The following is a 19159-nucleotide window of genomic DNA, read 5'->3' as shown; positions in this document are numbered from 1 at the left end:
AGGAATAATGTCCCTCCTTTGGAAAACATTCCCACCTGGAGCTGTTCTCACCAGAACACCTGGAGAACATTTCCAACATGACACATTGACTTCAATGTAATTAGTATTAATCATAGTGATGGAACTGGACCATCCCACCTGCCATGTGGCCACAGAGCCCAGTAGGAACTCGGCAGCTTTTGTAGGAATGAGAGCATGGCCATGTTTTCCAAGTTTCTTGAGTATCTTTGAGATACCAGTGCTTCTCTTTATGGCAAGTGTGAATAGACTAAGACTCCACTTGCCACAATGGAGGAGCGAGATCTTTAGAACAAAATACATGACTAGTAGCGAATTCATAGTTCATGTCTTTGCTTCATGTTTGGGCATCACTTAATCAGTTGTTTTCTGTTCCTTGACGGGTAGGAAGTGGGGTTTCTTTCAAGCCATCGCCTCTATCTTTGAAGCTGCTTAGGCAGAGGTCCCCTCTTTCTCTGCTCTCCATGTGCTGCCCAAGACACCAGGGAAGTCTTGGTCCCTGCGCAGCTTCTGAACACCTGCTGCAGTAAAAACAACAATGCAGACAATCCCTTGCCTTGGCAGAGTAGTCTCAATAGGCCTGGCCAGTAGAGACCCAACGGCGTTTTGGGATATTTATTGAAGAGTTCTGATTTTAATGTTTTAATAAATGGAAGACCTTTTTGTATCACAGGAGATGATGGGGAATGGAGGGTTCAGTGAGACGGCATCCTAGTCTAGAACTTCTTCCAAATGATTTCTTACCTTAACAAGTGACCTGGAAAAAGTAATTGAGCAGAGAATACAATATTTTGAACCTCATCCACAAAGAAACTTTTCTTCTTGATATGTACGACTCATGTTGAAATAATTTTACCAGGAAAAGGTACAGAATATCTTTTGTGCAAGGGTGCCCTTTGAAAGATTCATTCCTTACACATACATAATAGATACCGGAGTTTCTGAGGTTTCACCTTTAATCTGCGTCTTCTGTATTTTGTTTGTTTTATGTTTTCCAGTTAACATTAGCAATGTGTATAAATACATAGAAAATTATTGGATGAAATGTTTTTATGTAATAAATTTTGATGACAGATCATAAAACATTGTGTAAAGATGCACAGAGATTATTTTAAAATACTTACCACACAGCTAGAAGCCCATTATAAATTAGAGCACACAAGATTTATATGCTACTCTGCAGCATGTTTTAGCACAATTTAAAGAAATGTTAAGTAGGAAAATGCATTCTGAGATTATTTAATAATGCAGTAGGTATCAATGTTACTTTAATTTGTTGAGGCATCGTTTTTCCTTTGTAGAACCCTAAAAATAATGCTGCCAACACAGTCATGCCTTGAACATGCTATTAATTTGTATTGGCCTGGTTATTTCCTATTAGCTGAGCCCCAGTGTATGGAGTCTTTGCATTGCTAGTCAGGATTTAGGCTTTTTTTTTCTTTTTTTCTTTTTTTTTTTCTTTTTCTTTTTCCAATTGCATTTGATAATTTGCTAATGGGTTTTCTTCGAACGGCTCTGAAAGTTTTGTGTCTTTTCTCATTTAGATCAGAAATGTTGTTACAAGAATCCTTAGTATCTTATATAAGAGCATCATTCTCGATGCATGCACGCATCCCCGAGGGGAATTTACTGACTGGTTAATCCCACTTCCACAAGATGAAGTTCTACCTGTCCTTCTCATCTAGTCCTTTGCTGAATCCAGACAGTAAAATACTCATGGGCCTTTTTTTTTTGTATTTAGGGGAATTACTTTTTTTCTAAATTGAAGCATTTGTGAAATGGGAGCCATGCTTCTCTCTGGGAACACCACTGTCTTTTGGTTCAACATTTGCAGAGAAAGTGGACTCTGTAATCCCTGTGAGAGAACATGTTTGATCAGAAAAGTGTTTCCTTTATCCATTGTGTCTTAATTCAGTCAGCCAGTCTCTGCACTACTTTCTCTAGCCCAAGAGAGCACAGTGTCACAGGGAATGTCATCATTGCCCGGCTGTTCCTGAAAAAGCAGCTAAAGGCAGATACAGGGTCTAGTCACTAGATATGTGCTCCAGATGACCCAGCAATGTGCGCTTGCAGCCCAAAAAGCCAACCATGTCCTGGGCTGCATCCAAAGCAGCATGACCAGCAGGTCAAGGGAGGGGATTCTGCCCCTCAACTCTGCTCTCATGAGACCCCCCTGCAGTACTGCATCCAGCTCTGGGGTCCCCAAGACAAGAAGGACATGGAGCTGTTGGAGTGAGTCCAGAGGAGGCCAGGAAGATGATCGGAGGGCTGGAGCACCTCTCCTGTGAGGACAGGCTGAGAGAGTTGGGGTTGTTCAGCCTGGAGAAGAGAAGGCTCTGGGGAGACCTTAGAGCCCCTTCCAGTCCCTGAAGGGGCTACAGGAAAGCTGGAGTGGGACTGGTGACAAGGGCAGGGAGTGACAGGACAAGGAGAATGGCCTGAAGCTGCAGGAGGGGAGATGGAGATGGGATATGAGGCAGAAATCCTTCCCTATGAGGGTGGTGAGGCCCTGGCATAGGTTGCCCAGAGAAGCTGTGGCTGCTCCTGGCTCCCTGGTAGTGTTCAAGGCCAGGTTGGATGGGGCTTTGGGCAACCTGGGCTAGTGGAGGGTGTCCCTGCCCATGGCAGAGGGGTTGGAACTAGATGATCTTTAAGGTCCCTTCCAGCCTAAACCAGTCTGGGATTCTATGTGTTCCCGTGCCTTCCGGAGCTGGTGTATCACACTGCTGGGCAGATGGGAATGCTTTTTTTGTGGCCCCAGAGATACAGTATCTGAGTTGGCCTCACTTATTGCAATACTTCATGTGATACCCAGGAGCATGCAAAGAGCATCTAGAAACCACTGATGTCCTTCTGTGTCTCCCCACGTAGGCGTTCAGCATTGTGTTTCAGAAAGCCATTGAGAGGGCACCTCCAGATGAGAACCTCGCAGTGCGTGTGCTGAACCTCATCGACAGCATTACCTTCTCCGTGTTCCAGTACACAACTCGGGGGCTGTTTGAATGTGATAAATTGACCTACACTGCTCAAGTTACCTTCCAGGTAAACATCACCATTTCATGCAATTCGTATGCAATGATTTATTTTATAGGCAAAGATATTGGCATGCAGAGAAAGCTCAAACTGTCACAGCTGTGGCCTTCAGCATCAGAGCAGCAAATACAAGGGCTGGGGAACTGATTTTCTTCTCTGCCTCTCTTGCTGATAACAGTCACAGATGCTGTGTTTGATTTGCATTACGCTGACAAATGGTTGTTTGAGAGAGTAATACCTGCTTGCAGGACCTGAAAAAAAGGGGCAAAGCAAGTTGGTCTTGAAGCTGTATTGGTTTTAGCCAAAAAAAAATGCTAGCTACAAAGCTGCTGTCATTTATCTTGTATGGTAGTATAATTTTTAGTCTACGATTTGAGGAAGGAGACCTTTGTATATCCCTATGCTGAAATCAAACACAATCAATAAATAGTGCTTGGCATGATGTTGGAAAGTTGCTGTTAAGTTTGTTCAGTGAATGACTGTAAATGCCCTGACATGTAGAATGTAGATATGAACCAAGTTTGAACTGGTGAAACACTGTGCAGGTCTAGTTAATCTTGTTCCAGCGATTGCCATGATATTTTAAATGCTACATAACAAAATACTATGTGTCAAAGGGAAAATAAGTATATATACACACACTTATATATATACACATGTATAAAAAGTTGACTCTAACAATATATTTACTTAATAAATTGTCTGTGTGTAAAAAGACAGCTTACATTTTGCAATGTCAGCCTCAATTCTGACCCAAAGGATACCTATATTTTCATAGAATCATAGAATGGTTTGGGTTGGAAAGGACCTGAAAGATCATCTAGTTCCAACCCCCTGCCATGGGCAGGGACACCCTCCACTAGACCACGTTGCCCAAAGCCTCATCCAGCCTGGCCTTGAACACTGCCAGGGATGGGGCATCCACAACCTCTCTGGGCAACCTGTTCCAGTACCTCACCACTCTAACAGTAAAGAATTTCTTTCTAACATCTAATCTCAATCGACCCTCCTTCAGCTTAAACCCATTACCCCTTGTCCTGTCACTACACTCCCTGATAAACAGTCCCTCACCATCTTTCCTGTAGGCCCCTTCAGGTACTGGTAAGCTGCAATTAGATCTCCCCGGAGCCTTCATTTCTCCAGGCTGAACAACCCCAACTCTCTCAGCCTGTCCTCATAGCAGAGGTGCTCCAGCCCTCCGATCAGCTTCGTGGCCTCCTCTGGACTCGCTCCAACAGCTCCATGTCTCTCCTGTACTGGGGCCCCCAGAGCTGGACGCAGTACTGCAGGTGGGGTCTCACCAGAGCAGAGTAGAGGGGCAGGATCACCTCCCTCGACCTGCTGGTCACACTTCTTTGGATGCAGCCCAGGACATGGTTTGGCTTTCTGGGCTGCAAGTGCACACATTGCTGGCTCATGTTGAGCTTCTTATCAATCAATGCCCCCAAGTCCTTCTCCTCAGGGCTACTCTCAATCCATTCCTCACCCAGCCTATAGTTTCTAATATATATTTCTAAATAAGGTAGTTAAGTATCATACATTGTGCTTGCAACTATGCTTAGTGTTAAAAATAGTTAATGGGTCACTTAAAGCTGTCAGGAAAACCAGTGTCCACAGTTTCAGTGTGTGGAGGCAGCTGAGTGATGAGGCACAGGATTCTCCCATGTAAAAAAGCAGTTGTCTCTTGAACTGAGTATCTAACTGCCATCAGTGCTGGAGGAGATGCCAGGCACACTTCAGATGCCATTGCCCAGTAGACAATAATGAGATACAGCCTAGGACCTGTGACAAGGAAGTGACAAACTCAGCACTCCAGCACTGTTCTTTTTCCACCCAGAATTGGTGTTCAGGGTTTTGGAGTTTGTCTCTGAGATTTCAGAAGTCTGGCAACATGCTTGGAGCAGTGGCTCCAGCTGGGCTCATGAGTGTGTATGGCTTTCAGAATTACCTCGAATGTTGCTCTGGCAGTCTTACTCCATTATTCCTGAAAGCCACCATTGGTGGTGAAAACATTGGTTGTAGCTGAATGGCTCAATGCTCTCCAGTGTTTGAGACCTCAGGGACGTGCTTATTCTCTTGGTGCACATACCATAAAGGTGGTGGTTTCATTTCATTTTTTGTTTGTTTGTTTTTCAAAACACTCTCAGTATGACTCTGCTTACATTGAAAATTGAACAAGATAGTGAGAGATGGACAAGACCTCGGTAGCCTCCCCTAGGGATGCATGCTCTGGTTCCTTCCTTGAAGGTCATCTGTTCTCTAGCTGCAGATAGCAAACGCAGGGACCTGTAGCGCGCCCTGCAGCCTGTGTCTCTGCCGGCAGGGACTTCTCACTGTGCTGTCTGTGAACCTGGATCACAGCCCCTGCTCCACAGTTTTCCCAAACTTTGGTCCTCTTAAGCTGCCAGTCTCCACAGTCATTCCCAGTCCTCTTTTAGGGAGACCCCCAGCACCTACACGATACATTTCATCACACCCCTCTGATGTGGGGCACTGGGTACTTCTTAGCTGCACCTTGGCAGCTACCTGAGTGGAATAATTAATCTGCTGGAGTATATTGCTGCTCTGTATCCTGGCTGCTCAAAGATTTTTTTTTTTGTTTGGAATTACAGATACTTCTGATGAATAAAGAAATCAGCACAGTAGAACTGGATTTCCTACTAAGATACCCAGCACAGACCAGAGTCACAAGCCCTGTGGAGTTCCTGTCTGATCACTCCTGGGGAGGAATCAAGGTACCTGTTTCACTTGAGCTGTGGGAAACCAGCATCCCTTATCTCCTCTGAAAGCCTTTCAGCAGCCTTCAGGTGGTCCTTAGAGCATTTGGTGAACAAAGTTCTGACCATACACGAGAAGTAGCACAAAAATGCCACAGAAATGGAGAGTTCTGTAGGTACGAGACTGGCTTTGGGGGCTCTTCATGACTGTACCCTGATGTCCTGTGTGTCCCCAAGAATGTGATTTTTCCCTCTGAGATTTAGGCTTCTCTCTTTCTGAGAGGAATGAGATTATCCTCTGATTTTTGTGGTTATAGATTGCAAAGGGCATGGAGATCTTTGCTGTATTTGGGAGGAGGTGGGAATTTAAGGTAAATATGACCATCTGCAGAGATGTGGTGGGGATAGAGTAGTGACAGCTGACCTTCTGCAAAAAAATGCTGTCATGGCAATGAGAAGGTCTAACAGATGCCATGTGTTGGGAGTGAGAGGTGAGGAAGAGCATCCCAAAGAGATGTGAGTTATCCCATTTATTTGTCAACGAACGCAGATTGTGCTGGATTTGAACCTGATTCAACAGGGTGTGATTTGTTTTCTGGAACAGAACAAAATGTTCTTTAAACTAGACATGCTCATTCACACCTTGTTGGATCTGAGATTGTATCTTTTGTTTTATTGTTGCTTCTGATCAGTCTTTGGCACCTGCTGTGATTTAAGAATCAGTTTTATTTATAGCATGCTGCCTTCGTAGGACATTTCTCTAGTGCTGTAAAGTAGGGAGTGCAGACATCCTGGTTTCATTGGGACAGTTCTCAAATTTTCATCTGGGACATTGTGTTTTCTCTTCCTCTCCCTTCCACAATGCTGCACAGAGAATGTGTCTGGTTCCTGGTGTTTGGTTTCGAAACAAAGCATCTTCATCCAGGCCCAAGATATCTCTGATACTGTTTTCCTGTTTGTTATGTTTTGTGGAGATTTCCAGAGTTTTGCAGGAACCCTGGCTTATGGTGCCAGATGCCTTTCTAGGCAAGTGCATGCTAGGCTGTGCTTCACTTGGCAAACACTGCCTTAACACTGAGTTAGAGCTCTAAGTTGCAGACTGCAGTTCAGAAGTTAAATGAAGCTGATATTTCTAACCTGGGTCACCCGTAGTGATTTCAAGTGGTAGCATGGAACAACTTGTGCCAGATGAGTCTGTCCTGACCAGGAGTTATCATCTCTGTCTCTCCACTGGCAGTGAGGATGGGTCCTCTGCCTCATTCTGCGCACACACGCGACCTAGCTCATGTTGAAAATGTCACAATCACATTTTCAGCCATAAAATAAGCTTGGAACTTCTTGCTAACCAGCCCTGTTCATCCTCTAAAAGGCATATTTCCATAATAATGGAGGAATTAAAAAAAATTTTACAGCCTTTCTTTAATCATCTTTTGTTCAGCGGTGTCATTATGCTGTTCAGACAGCAGCAGTTTTATTTTTGTTTCTCCTTTGAAGACAAATTAAATGGACACTTAGGGTCAACACATATAATCAGGGGAACTCGACCACCAAGCCCATGAAATACATGCTTTGCAACAGCATATTTTGTCTTTGGGCTGTGCAGTCTGTGTAGATTGTATGTGTACATACATTTTATTGCTTGAAAACTCCAGCTTTCTAAACTCTGCTCTGCCCTTGCCCATGTTCAGCGTGGGGATGAATGGGGTGAATGGTGCATTTCATTTCCACTGGAGTCCTTCTGGGTTGGTGTTCTTCACTGCTTGGGAACATTCTGCACCACAAAGCTTCTTTCTACTTCAGTCCTCTGAGTTTCCTCTGGAAGGTGAACTTCTTTCCACCATAGGATTCAGAGATTTTAGGCTCTGATTCTTATTTTGGAGATCCTTTTATGCATCTTAAGAAACATATTACTCTCATAGTGCCCAAGGATGCCTTTGCTAATCCTGCCTGCTGCTGGTACATTCTCCAAACAGACACCTAAGTGTGCAGTGAGTTTTCTTTGTGAGATAATCCCATTGTGCTGCCCAGTTCCATTCAATGTGGGTGAAATGGTCTTTCATGTTCTCGGTGTGCTTCATCATGATTGTTTCAACTGCCTCCCTACTGTGATGAAGTTGGTACAGTTGCCAGCTCAGGGTCTTAAACACCAGAAGGAACATCAACTCCCAGTCATTCATTCTTCAGACTTTATTCTTGCATCACTACTTGACATATCCAGGAGAACAGGCATTTCTGTTCATAGAGTGTCAAAGTACATAGCATACTGTGTCAGAGCCTGCTATGAAACCAGCATTAAGGAACTTCTACTCATCAGAGCTCAAACACTGTCAGTGGCATCATTGAACAAGGTCTTCACCCCTTCCATCAGCTATGTGTCCCAGCTTCATCCCCACCAGCAGCCTGCACTCCATCATCCTTTGGCCATCCAAAACTGATGCAGTGTTGGGCATTTATCATATAGTTATTGTGTGCATGGAGTAGCTGGAGGCTTGTCCTGAGGTAGGCAGGAATTGAGAGTGGACTGTCACCTGAAGTTGCTTTGCAATAACTGATTCTCTCTGAGATGAGCCTTTCCCATGCAGCTTCCTCTCTCCCATTGAGTCTCTTGGTGTTTGTGGTTGAGATGGAAACTATGAGATGCCAAGAAATGCTGCTCTGCATCTACGGTTTTGCTGAGCCATGAAATGGCAAGATGTTTATGTGTCCAAGTGTGTTGCACACGTAAGGTGTCTTCAGCCTGAGCATGCATCTGCTGTCCCCATGAACTGCACATCTCCAAGAGCTGCAGTCACTGGTCAATAATCTGCGCTAATTTTATGTATTTCAGGATTTTCAGATAGCGAATTCTATATTATCAGATACCGAATACTCTTCAGATTGTCTATTGTGATGATTGTAGTAATGATTTTGCTATAAATAATATGGCTGGTGTCAACTTTATTAGTGTTTATGTTCTATTAATGTGTGTTGGTTTATTAGCCTTTGAGTTTTTGGCAACTCCAGTTACTTGAGGCATGGTTTTAGTACAATCACATTTTGTCACAGACTGCTATAATTAGGTTAATTAGTCATGGCTTCTGTACAGCTTATTAGCAGGCTAAAATCTCCTTTTCTTTCATCAGGAAGATTAAGTGCTGTAATAAATTGTTTCTTCAACAAAGCTTGAGCAAAGTACATTTCAGATTCATATTTCAAATTTGAAGTGGAATTTAGCATTCTGCTAATTTTTCACAGAATCATTGAAAATGCTTCTGCAGAAACTGCTCCTCTTGCCAGGGGTTTCAGGCCAAGATAGTAGTGCCAAAAGAAATCAATATTGATATTTGTGGCCCATTCTGTGCCTCCCATTTTGGGCACATTAACTTCAAAGGAAACCTCATTAAATGTTGAGGACTCTGGGCACGCAAATAGCCTCGTGTGACTTGGCTTGTTATTTATTGTTGTTGTTTGATTAATAATATATATAGGCTCATAGTCCTTTGCATGTTGTGCAACTGTTTTCAGCTCATGATGCTGGAGCATGAGACACACGTTTATGATCTTCCAGCTTCGTTTAAGCTCAGTAAAAAGTTTCACAGAGCCTTTTGTTGTAATGTGTGTGCCAGGGAAGCTCAATATTTACCACTAAATGAAGAAACCCACATACCTGTCCAGAAGGACACAGTTTGTAAAGAAGGGTAGTATCTTTTATTAGATCTGCTGATAGGGTTGGAAAAAATGGGAAAGTGTCAGGCTTTTTAGTGCTTCTTTAAGCTTGAAACAGAAATTGAATTCAAACTAAGTATAGCTCTGAGCTTAACTTCATCAGTCAGCCTATATGTAGAAAAAGCAATACCTGTGGAGCACATTAGTTAGCTCTGGATCAAAGGACACAGTCATTAGCCTCCGTGCAAACGCTGCCTCTGGGTTGTTGAAGGGTTAGTTAAGAGCAGGAAAGGGAGAAAATTGTATCATTTAATGAAAGTAGTTCCTTTGCTAAGTCCCTGGCTCTGGTGTTCACTAGAGTTGGTTGTTTCAGTTCTAAGGCCTTTCTTTGGCAGGTACTTAATAGTGCTATCTTGAGAAGTCAAAAATATTCTTTTACTCTTAATGAGGTTTTCTGTCTTTTTTCATTTTCCTTTATTGCAGTATGTTATACTTTCCTCACACTCTGTGTTCCCAGTACCTAGCTTGTAATTTTTTATTACAGTTGGTACTTCTGAAAAAGTTTTTTGTGTGCATGCAAGGTTGTCCATTTCTCCTGACTTGGCTGTTCGTTACCTTACCAATAAATGTGTGGACACACCTTAGACCACAAAGGCACAATGATGCTAGTGCTTGAACTGCACAGGACATCAGGCCACAGCCATGTGCAAATGACCATTTTGATATTCTTGTTGCATGATTGAACTTAACATAGAATCAGTGTAGAGATTGTCCTCTGTAGGGTTTTTCACCTTTTTTTTTTCTTCTTTCCTTCACTGGAAGGTCTCCAGTGTCATAAGATGAAGGTGTTGATACCTACATGGGAGGCGGGTGTTCTCTGAGTTGATGCACTGTGTTCCCTTCAGCCCTGAGTGAAACCCAGTTTGCTTGCTGAGCTATTCTTCAGTTATCCATAGGGCTAGGACAGATAGCTCATGTCATGGTTCTACTCTGAGCATGGATATAGAAATGACATCACTGGGTTTTACAGTTGTTGAGTCTTCCAGACTACATCTAGACTAACAAGTAAAATGCACCAGCAGTTGTTGTCTGGGCCTGGCAGCACCTGAATCCATACAGTGAAACTCCTCTCACATCCCAAACCAGAGAGACCTCATACATTGTTTACTGCGGGTGGTCCCTGGAGTGTCCTCCCCCCTGGGCTATGTCCAGGCATTTTCTGAGAGCTGGTAAGTTCACCAAAGTCAAATGTGAGCCAGCAAGATTCTAGCAAACTGTGTGGCTCATGGTGAGCTTGTGCCTGGACCTCTCCTGTAGTCACAGATTCAGGAGCAGATCAGCAGGCAAGAAAAAAGTATGTGTCTTCTCCTCACTGTGTAAGTATGCTGGGGTCTGAGATGATAGGCACATAGAAACTACTTCTGCCCAGACTGAGACAGCCTTATCTGGAACAGCTTTATAGGTACACGAGCATGGTTTTAGTCCTGAGCTGATACAATCTGCCCATCGGGAGGGCTTATTAGTCTAGGCAAAGCCTCCTACAAGGCATCTTCTGTTCAGACCCCAGTGCCAAACAGTCTTTTGCTGGTGTTTCTTGGGGGTTCAGCAGAGCAGTTTGTGTCTGCCTAGGAAAGACCATGTGAACGTACCCAGAGTCAAAGTGTCTCTTCTTGAGCTTCACCACTACTAATAAAGCCAGTGGTCATGCCCTTATGGTCTTCATTTTCATGGTTGCCTTGGCCAAAACCAGCCCTTTTTAGAAGATGAGAGTTGTTTTCCGTCCACTGAGACTAGCTGAAGGTTGGGTGAATGGATTTACCTATTACCCCAGTGATCTCTGCCGTGAAATTCTCCCATGCTTCAGCTCTGGCCATGCCGTGCCCTTCCGGGGAAGCTGTGTCCATGTTGTCTTGTGGCCGTGTGTCCTTGCAGAACTGCAGTCCCTGATTAACTGTGCATGCATCTGGCTTTCACCATGGCAGCCTGTTCCCACAGGCTGGATACAGGCAGTTCTGGATCTCCTTTGCACAGATACACAGTTCCCAAGTCTGATTTTCTTTGTGATATTTTCTGCAGCGCCTCTTCATTGCTGAATGCAGATGTGTCCCATAGGATAAGTGAAGCTACTTAATATACAGCAAGAATACACCTGGCCAACTTGGATTACTTCTTCATCCCAATCATTTCCCTCATCTTTTTCTGAAGAGGAAGAATTTTCATTATGTAGATATGAAAACGCTACTGAAAGGGCATTGTTTAATAAATGTGATGTTGAATAATGAGCTCTAAATACTGAATTCAGCATTCGAGGAGGAGAACAGCAGTAGACAAAGTAGTATATTAACTCCATATTTATAATTTTGCAGAATGCAGATGATAACATTGTGCATGTGGCTTATGAGATATAATACCAAATCATATATTTTACATCTAAGAAAACTGGATTTTTTTTAACAAAAGAACAGAAATCTCTCTTCCAACTTTCACTTTTTGTACTTTTTAGACACTGAAATGTCTCATTCTTGTGAAAGATTCATTGTGACACAATCTGCTGCCTATATTGTGCTCTTTGCACATAAGCAAGGTCCTTTGATCAGGCTGGTCAGATATGAAAGGCTTGCAGCTCACAGCTTTCCATGTACATTCAGAATTATTATTATGCCAGAAAATCATAGTCTTAATTAAGTTTCTTCCATTAACTCAGTTCTTCAGATGTACAGCATTTTAGTGCATCTTTGATAGAAAACATTGATTATGACACTTCGATGTGCATTTATCTGCTCTCATCTAGAAGTTTCCTAAGGACATTCATCTGTCCTCACCAGCACTCAAATCTCAGAGAAATGTTCCCAATGTCTCACAGAAATACTACCTGAGAACATTCTCCCTTTTTTTCCCTTTTCTTTTTTAACCTGCTGGCTAACGATCTGATGTTTAGCTGAAATACAGCAGAGATTTTGATCACATCAAATATTTAAAGACATACTTTGTTGGTTTAATTGCAGAGTGGAAATTGAATTTTTCTGGATGCCTCTACAACAGTGTCAGCGTCTGTCCTTCACTCTCAGTCCACCCATGACACAAAGCCTGCTGTCACCTGATCATTTTAAATGCAAAAGTTTCTTCACCCTCTAAACAGAAGGCAAGGGAAGTAATTGCTTCATCAGAGATATCTTTTAGATACCAAATGTGTCTTTTTTAGACATTGTATATCTTTTGAAGTCGTATTGCTTTGCTTAAAAAATAGGAAAAAAATCAGTTGCAGTGCACTCTTGAAAAGATGTGAGTGGACTGTGGACCCAGGAGTGACCACAGAAAGGTCTGATGGCTGAGCTTTGCTAGCAGCTAAGGGCGTGCAAGCAGTCATCCCATTTTGGACATGATATACTGTACCTAGATGTGTAAGACACTTTTGAAAGGTGATGAGGGAAACGGCTTGGATTTGATTCGTCTTTATCAGTTCCTCCTTTTAAGCCCAGATCTGCATAAAGGACCTGTTGGAGCTCCTTATTTCTGTAACATTGTAGAGCTCATGAATGGTTCCTTTGCATGGCCATGTTCGTTCACATGAACAGCTCTAAAGACTGCAGATTAAGTGCGTGGCTAAATTTTGACTGAGAACAATCTCTGGAACCCTGATGGTCACACCAAGGCTTTACCTGTGTTGAGGCACGTGAGATGGCCTTTTGTGGAGGATCCATGGCCTGTGTATCATCCCCACCGTGTGACCACAGTATTGCCAGTACCTGAATAGGAGCATCCTTGTGCAATGAATATAGTCCAACAGAGCCATGGGGACGAGGTTTTCACTTCGCTCAGAGTTGGCCCAGCCTCTGCTGGAGTCTGGTTTGATCTTTATTGCATTTTAAGAAGCGGACCTTCTGGAGACAGGGTAGAGGAGAGCAGTGAGAAGTGTCAGATACCTGAAAACATGACTGTGAGAAGAGATTAAGGAGAGGGAGAAGGGGAAGGATTATGTCTGAGGGCCTCAAGATTGAGAGGACAGGAGGGTATGATCCTCAAAGCTGTCCTCTGAAGGGAAAGGAGCAATTGCTTTTCTGTATCAGTAAAGGGTAGAGCCAGGTGCACCTCAAAGTACTGCAAGAAAGTTGCACACCAGACATTTGGAAACTCTTTATGAAAGAGGATAGTGAAGGACTGGCACAGGTTGCCTGCAGATTCCGTTACTGAGGTTGTTTGAGTGGGTCATGTGACACATGTGTGAGGATTAAGGATTATGTCAGGGGCCTGAGTGCACCCAAGGACTCTGCAGCTTTCTCACTCTGGTTGCCTGTTCTCAAGGCCAGCTCTGCTATGGTGCCACCATGAAACCTTGGATCAGACCATCACTGTGACAAGAAGCATCATCAAGGGATGGGTCCATATGTATGTGTATATATCTGTATATCAGGACACAGAAACATGGACCTTGGGAGCCTTCCAGCAAGTGACATCCTGGAACAGATGCTTCAGTTGAGCTCTTCCAGTCCATGAGACATATTTTACGTTTTACTGTGCATTGGCGCATAGTGATGGTCCATCTGTGATTTGTAACAGCTGAACCCAGGGAACTTTTCAGAAATACACAAGTATCACTGTTCAGCTGTCATCAGGGACCCATGGCCAGCTTCTGGTTCTGGCTATGTGTCCCCAGTTTGCTGGAGAGCATCAAAGAGTGAAGAGGAAAGATGGAGAGTGTGGCTTGGCAGAACAGCCTGACTTTGCAAGGCCCATTCTCAAAACAACCTGAACAACCTTTGCAGCTAATGTAGGAAAAATGCCAACATGAACCTAGCTGTGAAACATCTCAGGCAAAATTATGAAAATTTGGGGGTGGTTATAAGCAACTAGAATACAAAGATTATGATTAAATCTCATTTCTCTTGCTGACCTTTCCTACCCAGTGGAGCTGTCTGTAAGAATGTTCTATTAGGAAGGACTTGAGTGCTGAAGCCATTGCTTTCTGGTTCATGAGACAGGCCTCACTGGGTATTTTCCAAGAAAAGGTAGCGAGATCCAACCCATCAACCCGTGTTGTCCAATCACAAGGTGTCTGCGTTTTGTGATGCTTTAGGAAGGATGCTACAGATAAACAGAAGGATGTTTTTGTATAGTGTCACGTCATGCATGGCACTGCCTACTTTTTAACCCTAGTATAATTTAGATGTAGGGAAAACACAAGGAGGAGTTTGAATGAAGACAAGGGCATACAGTGCAGTAAGATTGTCAGTCAGCTTTTATGAAAGAAATAAGGAGGATTAAAATAACATTTTTGTGTTGAGAGGTGATTGAAGTTTCGCAAATCCATCATGTCTTTATTTTTACCTTCAGTAGAGATCTTTCTTATGACTTGAATAATTCAGGTAGTGCAGCTAAACAGAAAATAACACCTTCAGTGAATGAATAATACAAACCAAAACCTAGTATGGGAAAGATGGCAAATAATCCATCATTTTCTACATTAATCCTTCTAGTTAACAGTAGTATTCAAATGGAGTAATTCATCTGCTTATACGTCTACTTCCTGAATGATCCAATCTATCAATTCAAGTCAGATGCAGGTTTGACTGTACCACTCTTCCAGGAACTTTCTCCAGCTCTGGGGATGCTGGTTTTCCTAACGAAGTTTGGGCCACCTGCAAAAAATGAAGGAAAGAAGTTATGAATATTTGCAGACACCTATATAAGCAGAACTTGCAGTGCATATGGACCATGTAAGACCTTTAGAAGGTGTTTTGAAAACGCGTGAAGTTGTTCCCAAGCACCAGGCATTCATACAGCTGCTCTGCTTTAACCCCGTTGCAAAAGTTCACACACAAGCTGCTGCAAACTCTACTAGCCCATGTGCAGACAGACACCTGGGAAGCTGCGTTGTGGTGGGACTTCCCCATTCTTCCCTGGGAACCCGCATCTCAGGTTGGGGTGAAGCACAGCTCCGAAGCGCGCAGCCAAGCCACGGTGCCAGCTGCACAGCTCCAATGTTTCTAATTACTGCAGTGTTTCTAGACTTTGAATCTAATCCTGGTGCCGGTATTGAAAACATTCAGTTCAACCTGGATAGCTTTGCTGCATGGCACACCTGACATCTGAAAAGGATTCCTCTGCAATTGTCATTTACCTACGGGTTTGGCTTGCTAAAAGCCAGTCTTTCCCGCGTACGTGCACATCACTGCTGGGGACCATCCCTGCCCACCGAAACCCTTGCAGCTTCTGCAGATGGTGCTGCCAGGCTCTTGCCTTTCCAAAGTGGAGTCTCAGGATCAATTGCACAACTGCTGAGCCCTGTGAACCTTTAATTTGTGGAGCCTGCTTCGCTTAAAAACCGTACAACGTAATTCGTAAAAACACATCTCCTTAATTTTGCAAGTGAAATCATGACTAATCACTAGGATTTAATCATCTCACAGATTATTAAAACTGTGAGAATATGCAATATAGTTTCTTTCCACTGTTGTCAAGTTGTGTGATTTCTGTAGAGACATTTGATGTTCAGTGTGTTTCTTATAGGCCTCATTTTTTAAGTAGAGGGTTCTTGTGTTAAAAAGCAAGATATCTAAGTAGCTAAGAGTGAAAGTATGAATCAGGTATAACCTGAACACTCAATGTAAGAATAGCTTTAAAAAAAACAAATTACCTTTTTTTTATTATTAATTTATTATGTCTTTTTAGAAACCAGTCTCATGGCTGCTGGGGAACTTGGTAAATAGGTATTAGAAGCTCACTCTGGCAGCACAGGTTTTACTTGCACTGTATTATTTTCCACACTATTTATGTCAGCACAGAGCATGGTAATGAGGAGCTGTTTTGACTTCCCTTGCCGCAGAGCTGTTTTCGAGTCAGGTGACTCTGAGGCAGGGTATTCTAAATTATAGAAATAGTTTAAAATACAAAACAATCTATTTTTTTTTTTAAGAATAATTCCTTTTAGACCCAAGGGGAAGAAAATGTGGAGATAATTTTTTTTTTTTTTTTTTTTCAGATTTTATAAAAACTTACTAAGCAATACCTAAACTTTGGGCCAGTTTTGCTCAGATGGTATCATTAGAATAACTGCCTTTAGTGATAAGAGCAAGTGTTTTCTCTAATAAATTTACAAAAGCTCGTTGTAGTGTATCTGGTACTAGGAGATAAATTGCATGCAGTAGCAATGATGCCAGACCTTTGAAGTTGTTGTATTCACAAAAGACTCAGCCTGTTCTCTGGAGGCAGCAAGCAGTGAGGAGAAACCAAGTGTATCATCTCCTCATTGTGCCCATTTTCTGGGACTTCTCCCTGTCCCCACCAGACATTGCATCCAGCTCTGGGGTCCCCAGGACAAGAAGGACATGGAGCTGTTGGAGCGAGTCCAGAGGAGGCCACGGAGGTGATCTGAGGGCTGGAGCACCTCTGCTGTGGAGACAGGCTGAGAGACTTGGGGTTGTTCAGCCTGGAGAAGAAAAGGCTCCAGGGAGACCTTAGAGCCCCTTCCAGTCCCTGAAGGGGCTGCAGGAAAGCTGGAGGGGGGCTGGTGACAAGGGCAGGGAGTGACAGGACAAGGGGAATGGCCTGACACTAAAGGAGGGTAGATTTAGATTAGATATAAGGAAGAAATCCTTCCCTGTGAGGGTGGTGAGGCCCTGGCACAGGTTGCCCAGAGAAGCTGTGGCTGCCCCTGGCTCCCTGGAAGTGTTTAGGTTGGATGGGGCTTTGGGCAACGTGGTCTAGTGGAGGGTGTCCCTGCCCATGGCAGGGGCGTTGGGACTAGATGGGCTTTAAGGTCCCTTCCAACCCAAACCAGTCTGTGGTTCTGTGATTCTATGATTGTTTCTTTGCAAAGATCCCCATTCTCCTCTGGCCTGTCGTTGACTCTCTGAAGGGCCATGAGTTAAGGACACCTTGTTAGCACACCAGCAGTCACTCTGCAATGGCATTAAGGATTTCTTTCTCAAAGCCAATGGCTGATACACACTGTATTTCCTACAGCTGTGGGGAGAAGAGACTACTTTGCATTTGTGAATGTGTGAAATTCACAGATCTGCTGACATACCAGCTCCAGTGTAAAGCTGGTTCTGACTTAGACAAGAAACTGTCAAAGAAAACCAAAGTGATAAAAAAAGTTGTCTGTGATTCAGTGAATGAAAAATCATTTTCTTTGAGAAAACAATGATCCTTGCCTTGACATGGTGTGAAGAGACCTGTTTTGCTGGCAAGGTCTGATTTTGAGTTATAAACTCAAGGCCCTCCTGTTTCCAGCCATCAGAGATGATTACAGCGTGGGTTGCAAAGGCAGGGACTGGAGTCTCCAGCCCTTTTGGTCATATTTTATTTTGATCAATGTTTTTTGTCTCTCTCAATTTCCATGACAACTCTAATTAACAAATGTATGCTTCATTATTGTCCTGGTTCTGTCAAGGATAGAGTTAATTTCACAAGGAGCCAGGACAGGTGACCCAAGCTGGCCGGGGGCTATTCCATACCATGTGACGTCATGCTTACCATAAAAGGGGGCTAGTCGGGCAGGGGCGGGTTCGGCTCCGGGATGGGTCGAGCGTTCAGTTGGTCGGTGTCGGATCGGTAAAATCGTTCTCTGTTATCACCCATTGTTACTATCTGTTATCAGTACTGTTGTTGATTGTTTTCCCCCTCCCTTGCTGTCCCAGTAAACTGCCCTTATCCCAACCCTCGAGGCTTTGCCGTTGTTTTTCCATTCTCCTCCCCATCCCGCCGGGGGAGGGGTGAGCGAGCGGCGCGGGGCACTTAGCTACCGGCTGGGGCTAAACCATGTCAGTCCTTTTTGGCGCCCAACGTGGGGCTCAAGGGGTTGTGATAACAACAAGTCTGACCCAAGTGTGTTAAAACAAAGTTATTATAAGCATTTATAATGTTATTGAAACAGTCGGTGGTCACAACGATGTTCTGTTTGGTCACATGGCTCTGGTTTGTAAACCCGTGTTTACTCTATGCAATCCCTGCGGCGCTGTTTATCACCTCTGGGAGAGGGGTTCCTGTTCTCATGTTGTTGTATTGTGTGATAATGACTTATGATAAGATATCATTGACAGTCATGAGTTTGAGCTGGTATGTGTATGTAGCATTTCGGTCAGGCCCGTACCTCGGTCAATATCTTTCAGAATTGATTAATAATTGGACCCAATCTATGGGGAAGACAGGGCGGGATACCTTCTCCCACTCTTTCACCTCCCTTTTCCCTTTTGGTTGGTCATGACAATTTTTGAGAATTTTGAATACCCTTGGAATGTTCAGGCCAGTATATTCCTATTGCTAGGTCTCCTGAATGTTTTCCCACTCCTGTTCAGGGTTAGCAAAAATTTTTTCAAGAGTACCACCCAGGGATCTTCCCCAAGATTGAATGGCCAGGGCTGGCATGGCATGTGGGAGAGTATGGGCGGGTATCTAGAGACCTTTTCACCCCCAATGGTTTGGAGCTTCGCTCCTGAACAATTGCAAGACCCTCATAAAATGGTGGAATATTTGAAAGGAAAATGCTGTGGGGATTCTAAGGAGACACAACTTACTTGGCTGTGCTGGGCACTGGCCACAATCTATCAAACACTGCTTGATAGTACACAGCACCATCCAGAGGGAGAGAGCGGACCCACAGGCACTGCAGCTGCCCAAACCCCTGCAACAGGCACTGCAGCTGCCCAAACCCCTGCAATAGGCACTGTAGTTGAGCCAAAAGATCAACCCATACCAGTATCAGTCACGCCTATACACAAAAAGAAATACACAAGGAAATCGGTTCG

The 19159-nt window shown here is 43.7% G+C and overlaps 1 protein-coding gene across 3 annotated transcripts in view; it reads left to right on the top strand.

The window, feature by feature from the left end:
• DNAH9 (dynein axonemal heavy chain 9) overlaps positions 1-19159 on the top strand; it is a 214267-nt gene that overhangs the window by 137060 nt on the left and 58048 nt on the right. For all 3 annotated transcript variants that reach the window (XM_075770400.1, XM_075770399.1, XM_075770401.1), the window contains 2 exons: positions 2890-3060; positions 5664-5786. In XM_075770400.1, coding sequence (XP_075626515.1) covers positions 2890-3060; positions 5664-5786 — 294 coding nt within the window. The remainder of the gene's footprint in view (positions 1-2889; positions 3061-5663; positions 5787-19159) is intronic.

Source organism: Balearica regulorum, chromosome 18, assembly GCF_011004875.1.
Source record: "Balearica regulorum gibbericeps isolate bBalReg1 chromosome 18, bBalReg1.pri, whole genome shotgun sequence".
Classification (NCBI taxonomy): Eukaryota; Metazoa; Chordata; class Aves; order Gruiformes; family Gruidae; genus Balearica; species Balearica regulorum.
Note: the sequence above shows the minus strand (reverse complement) of the source record. Positions and strands in the feature narration are given on the sequence as shown.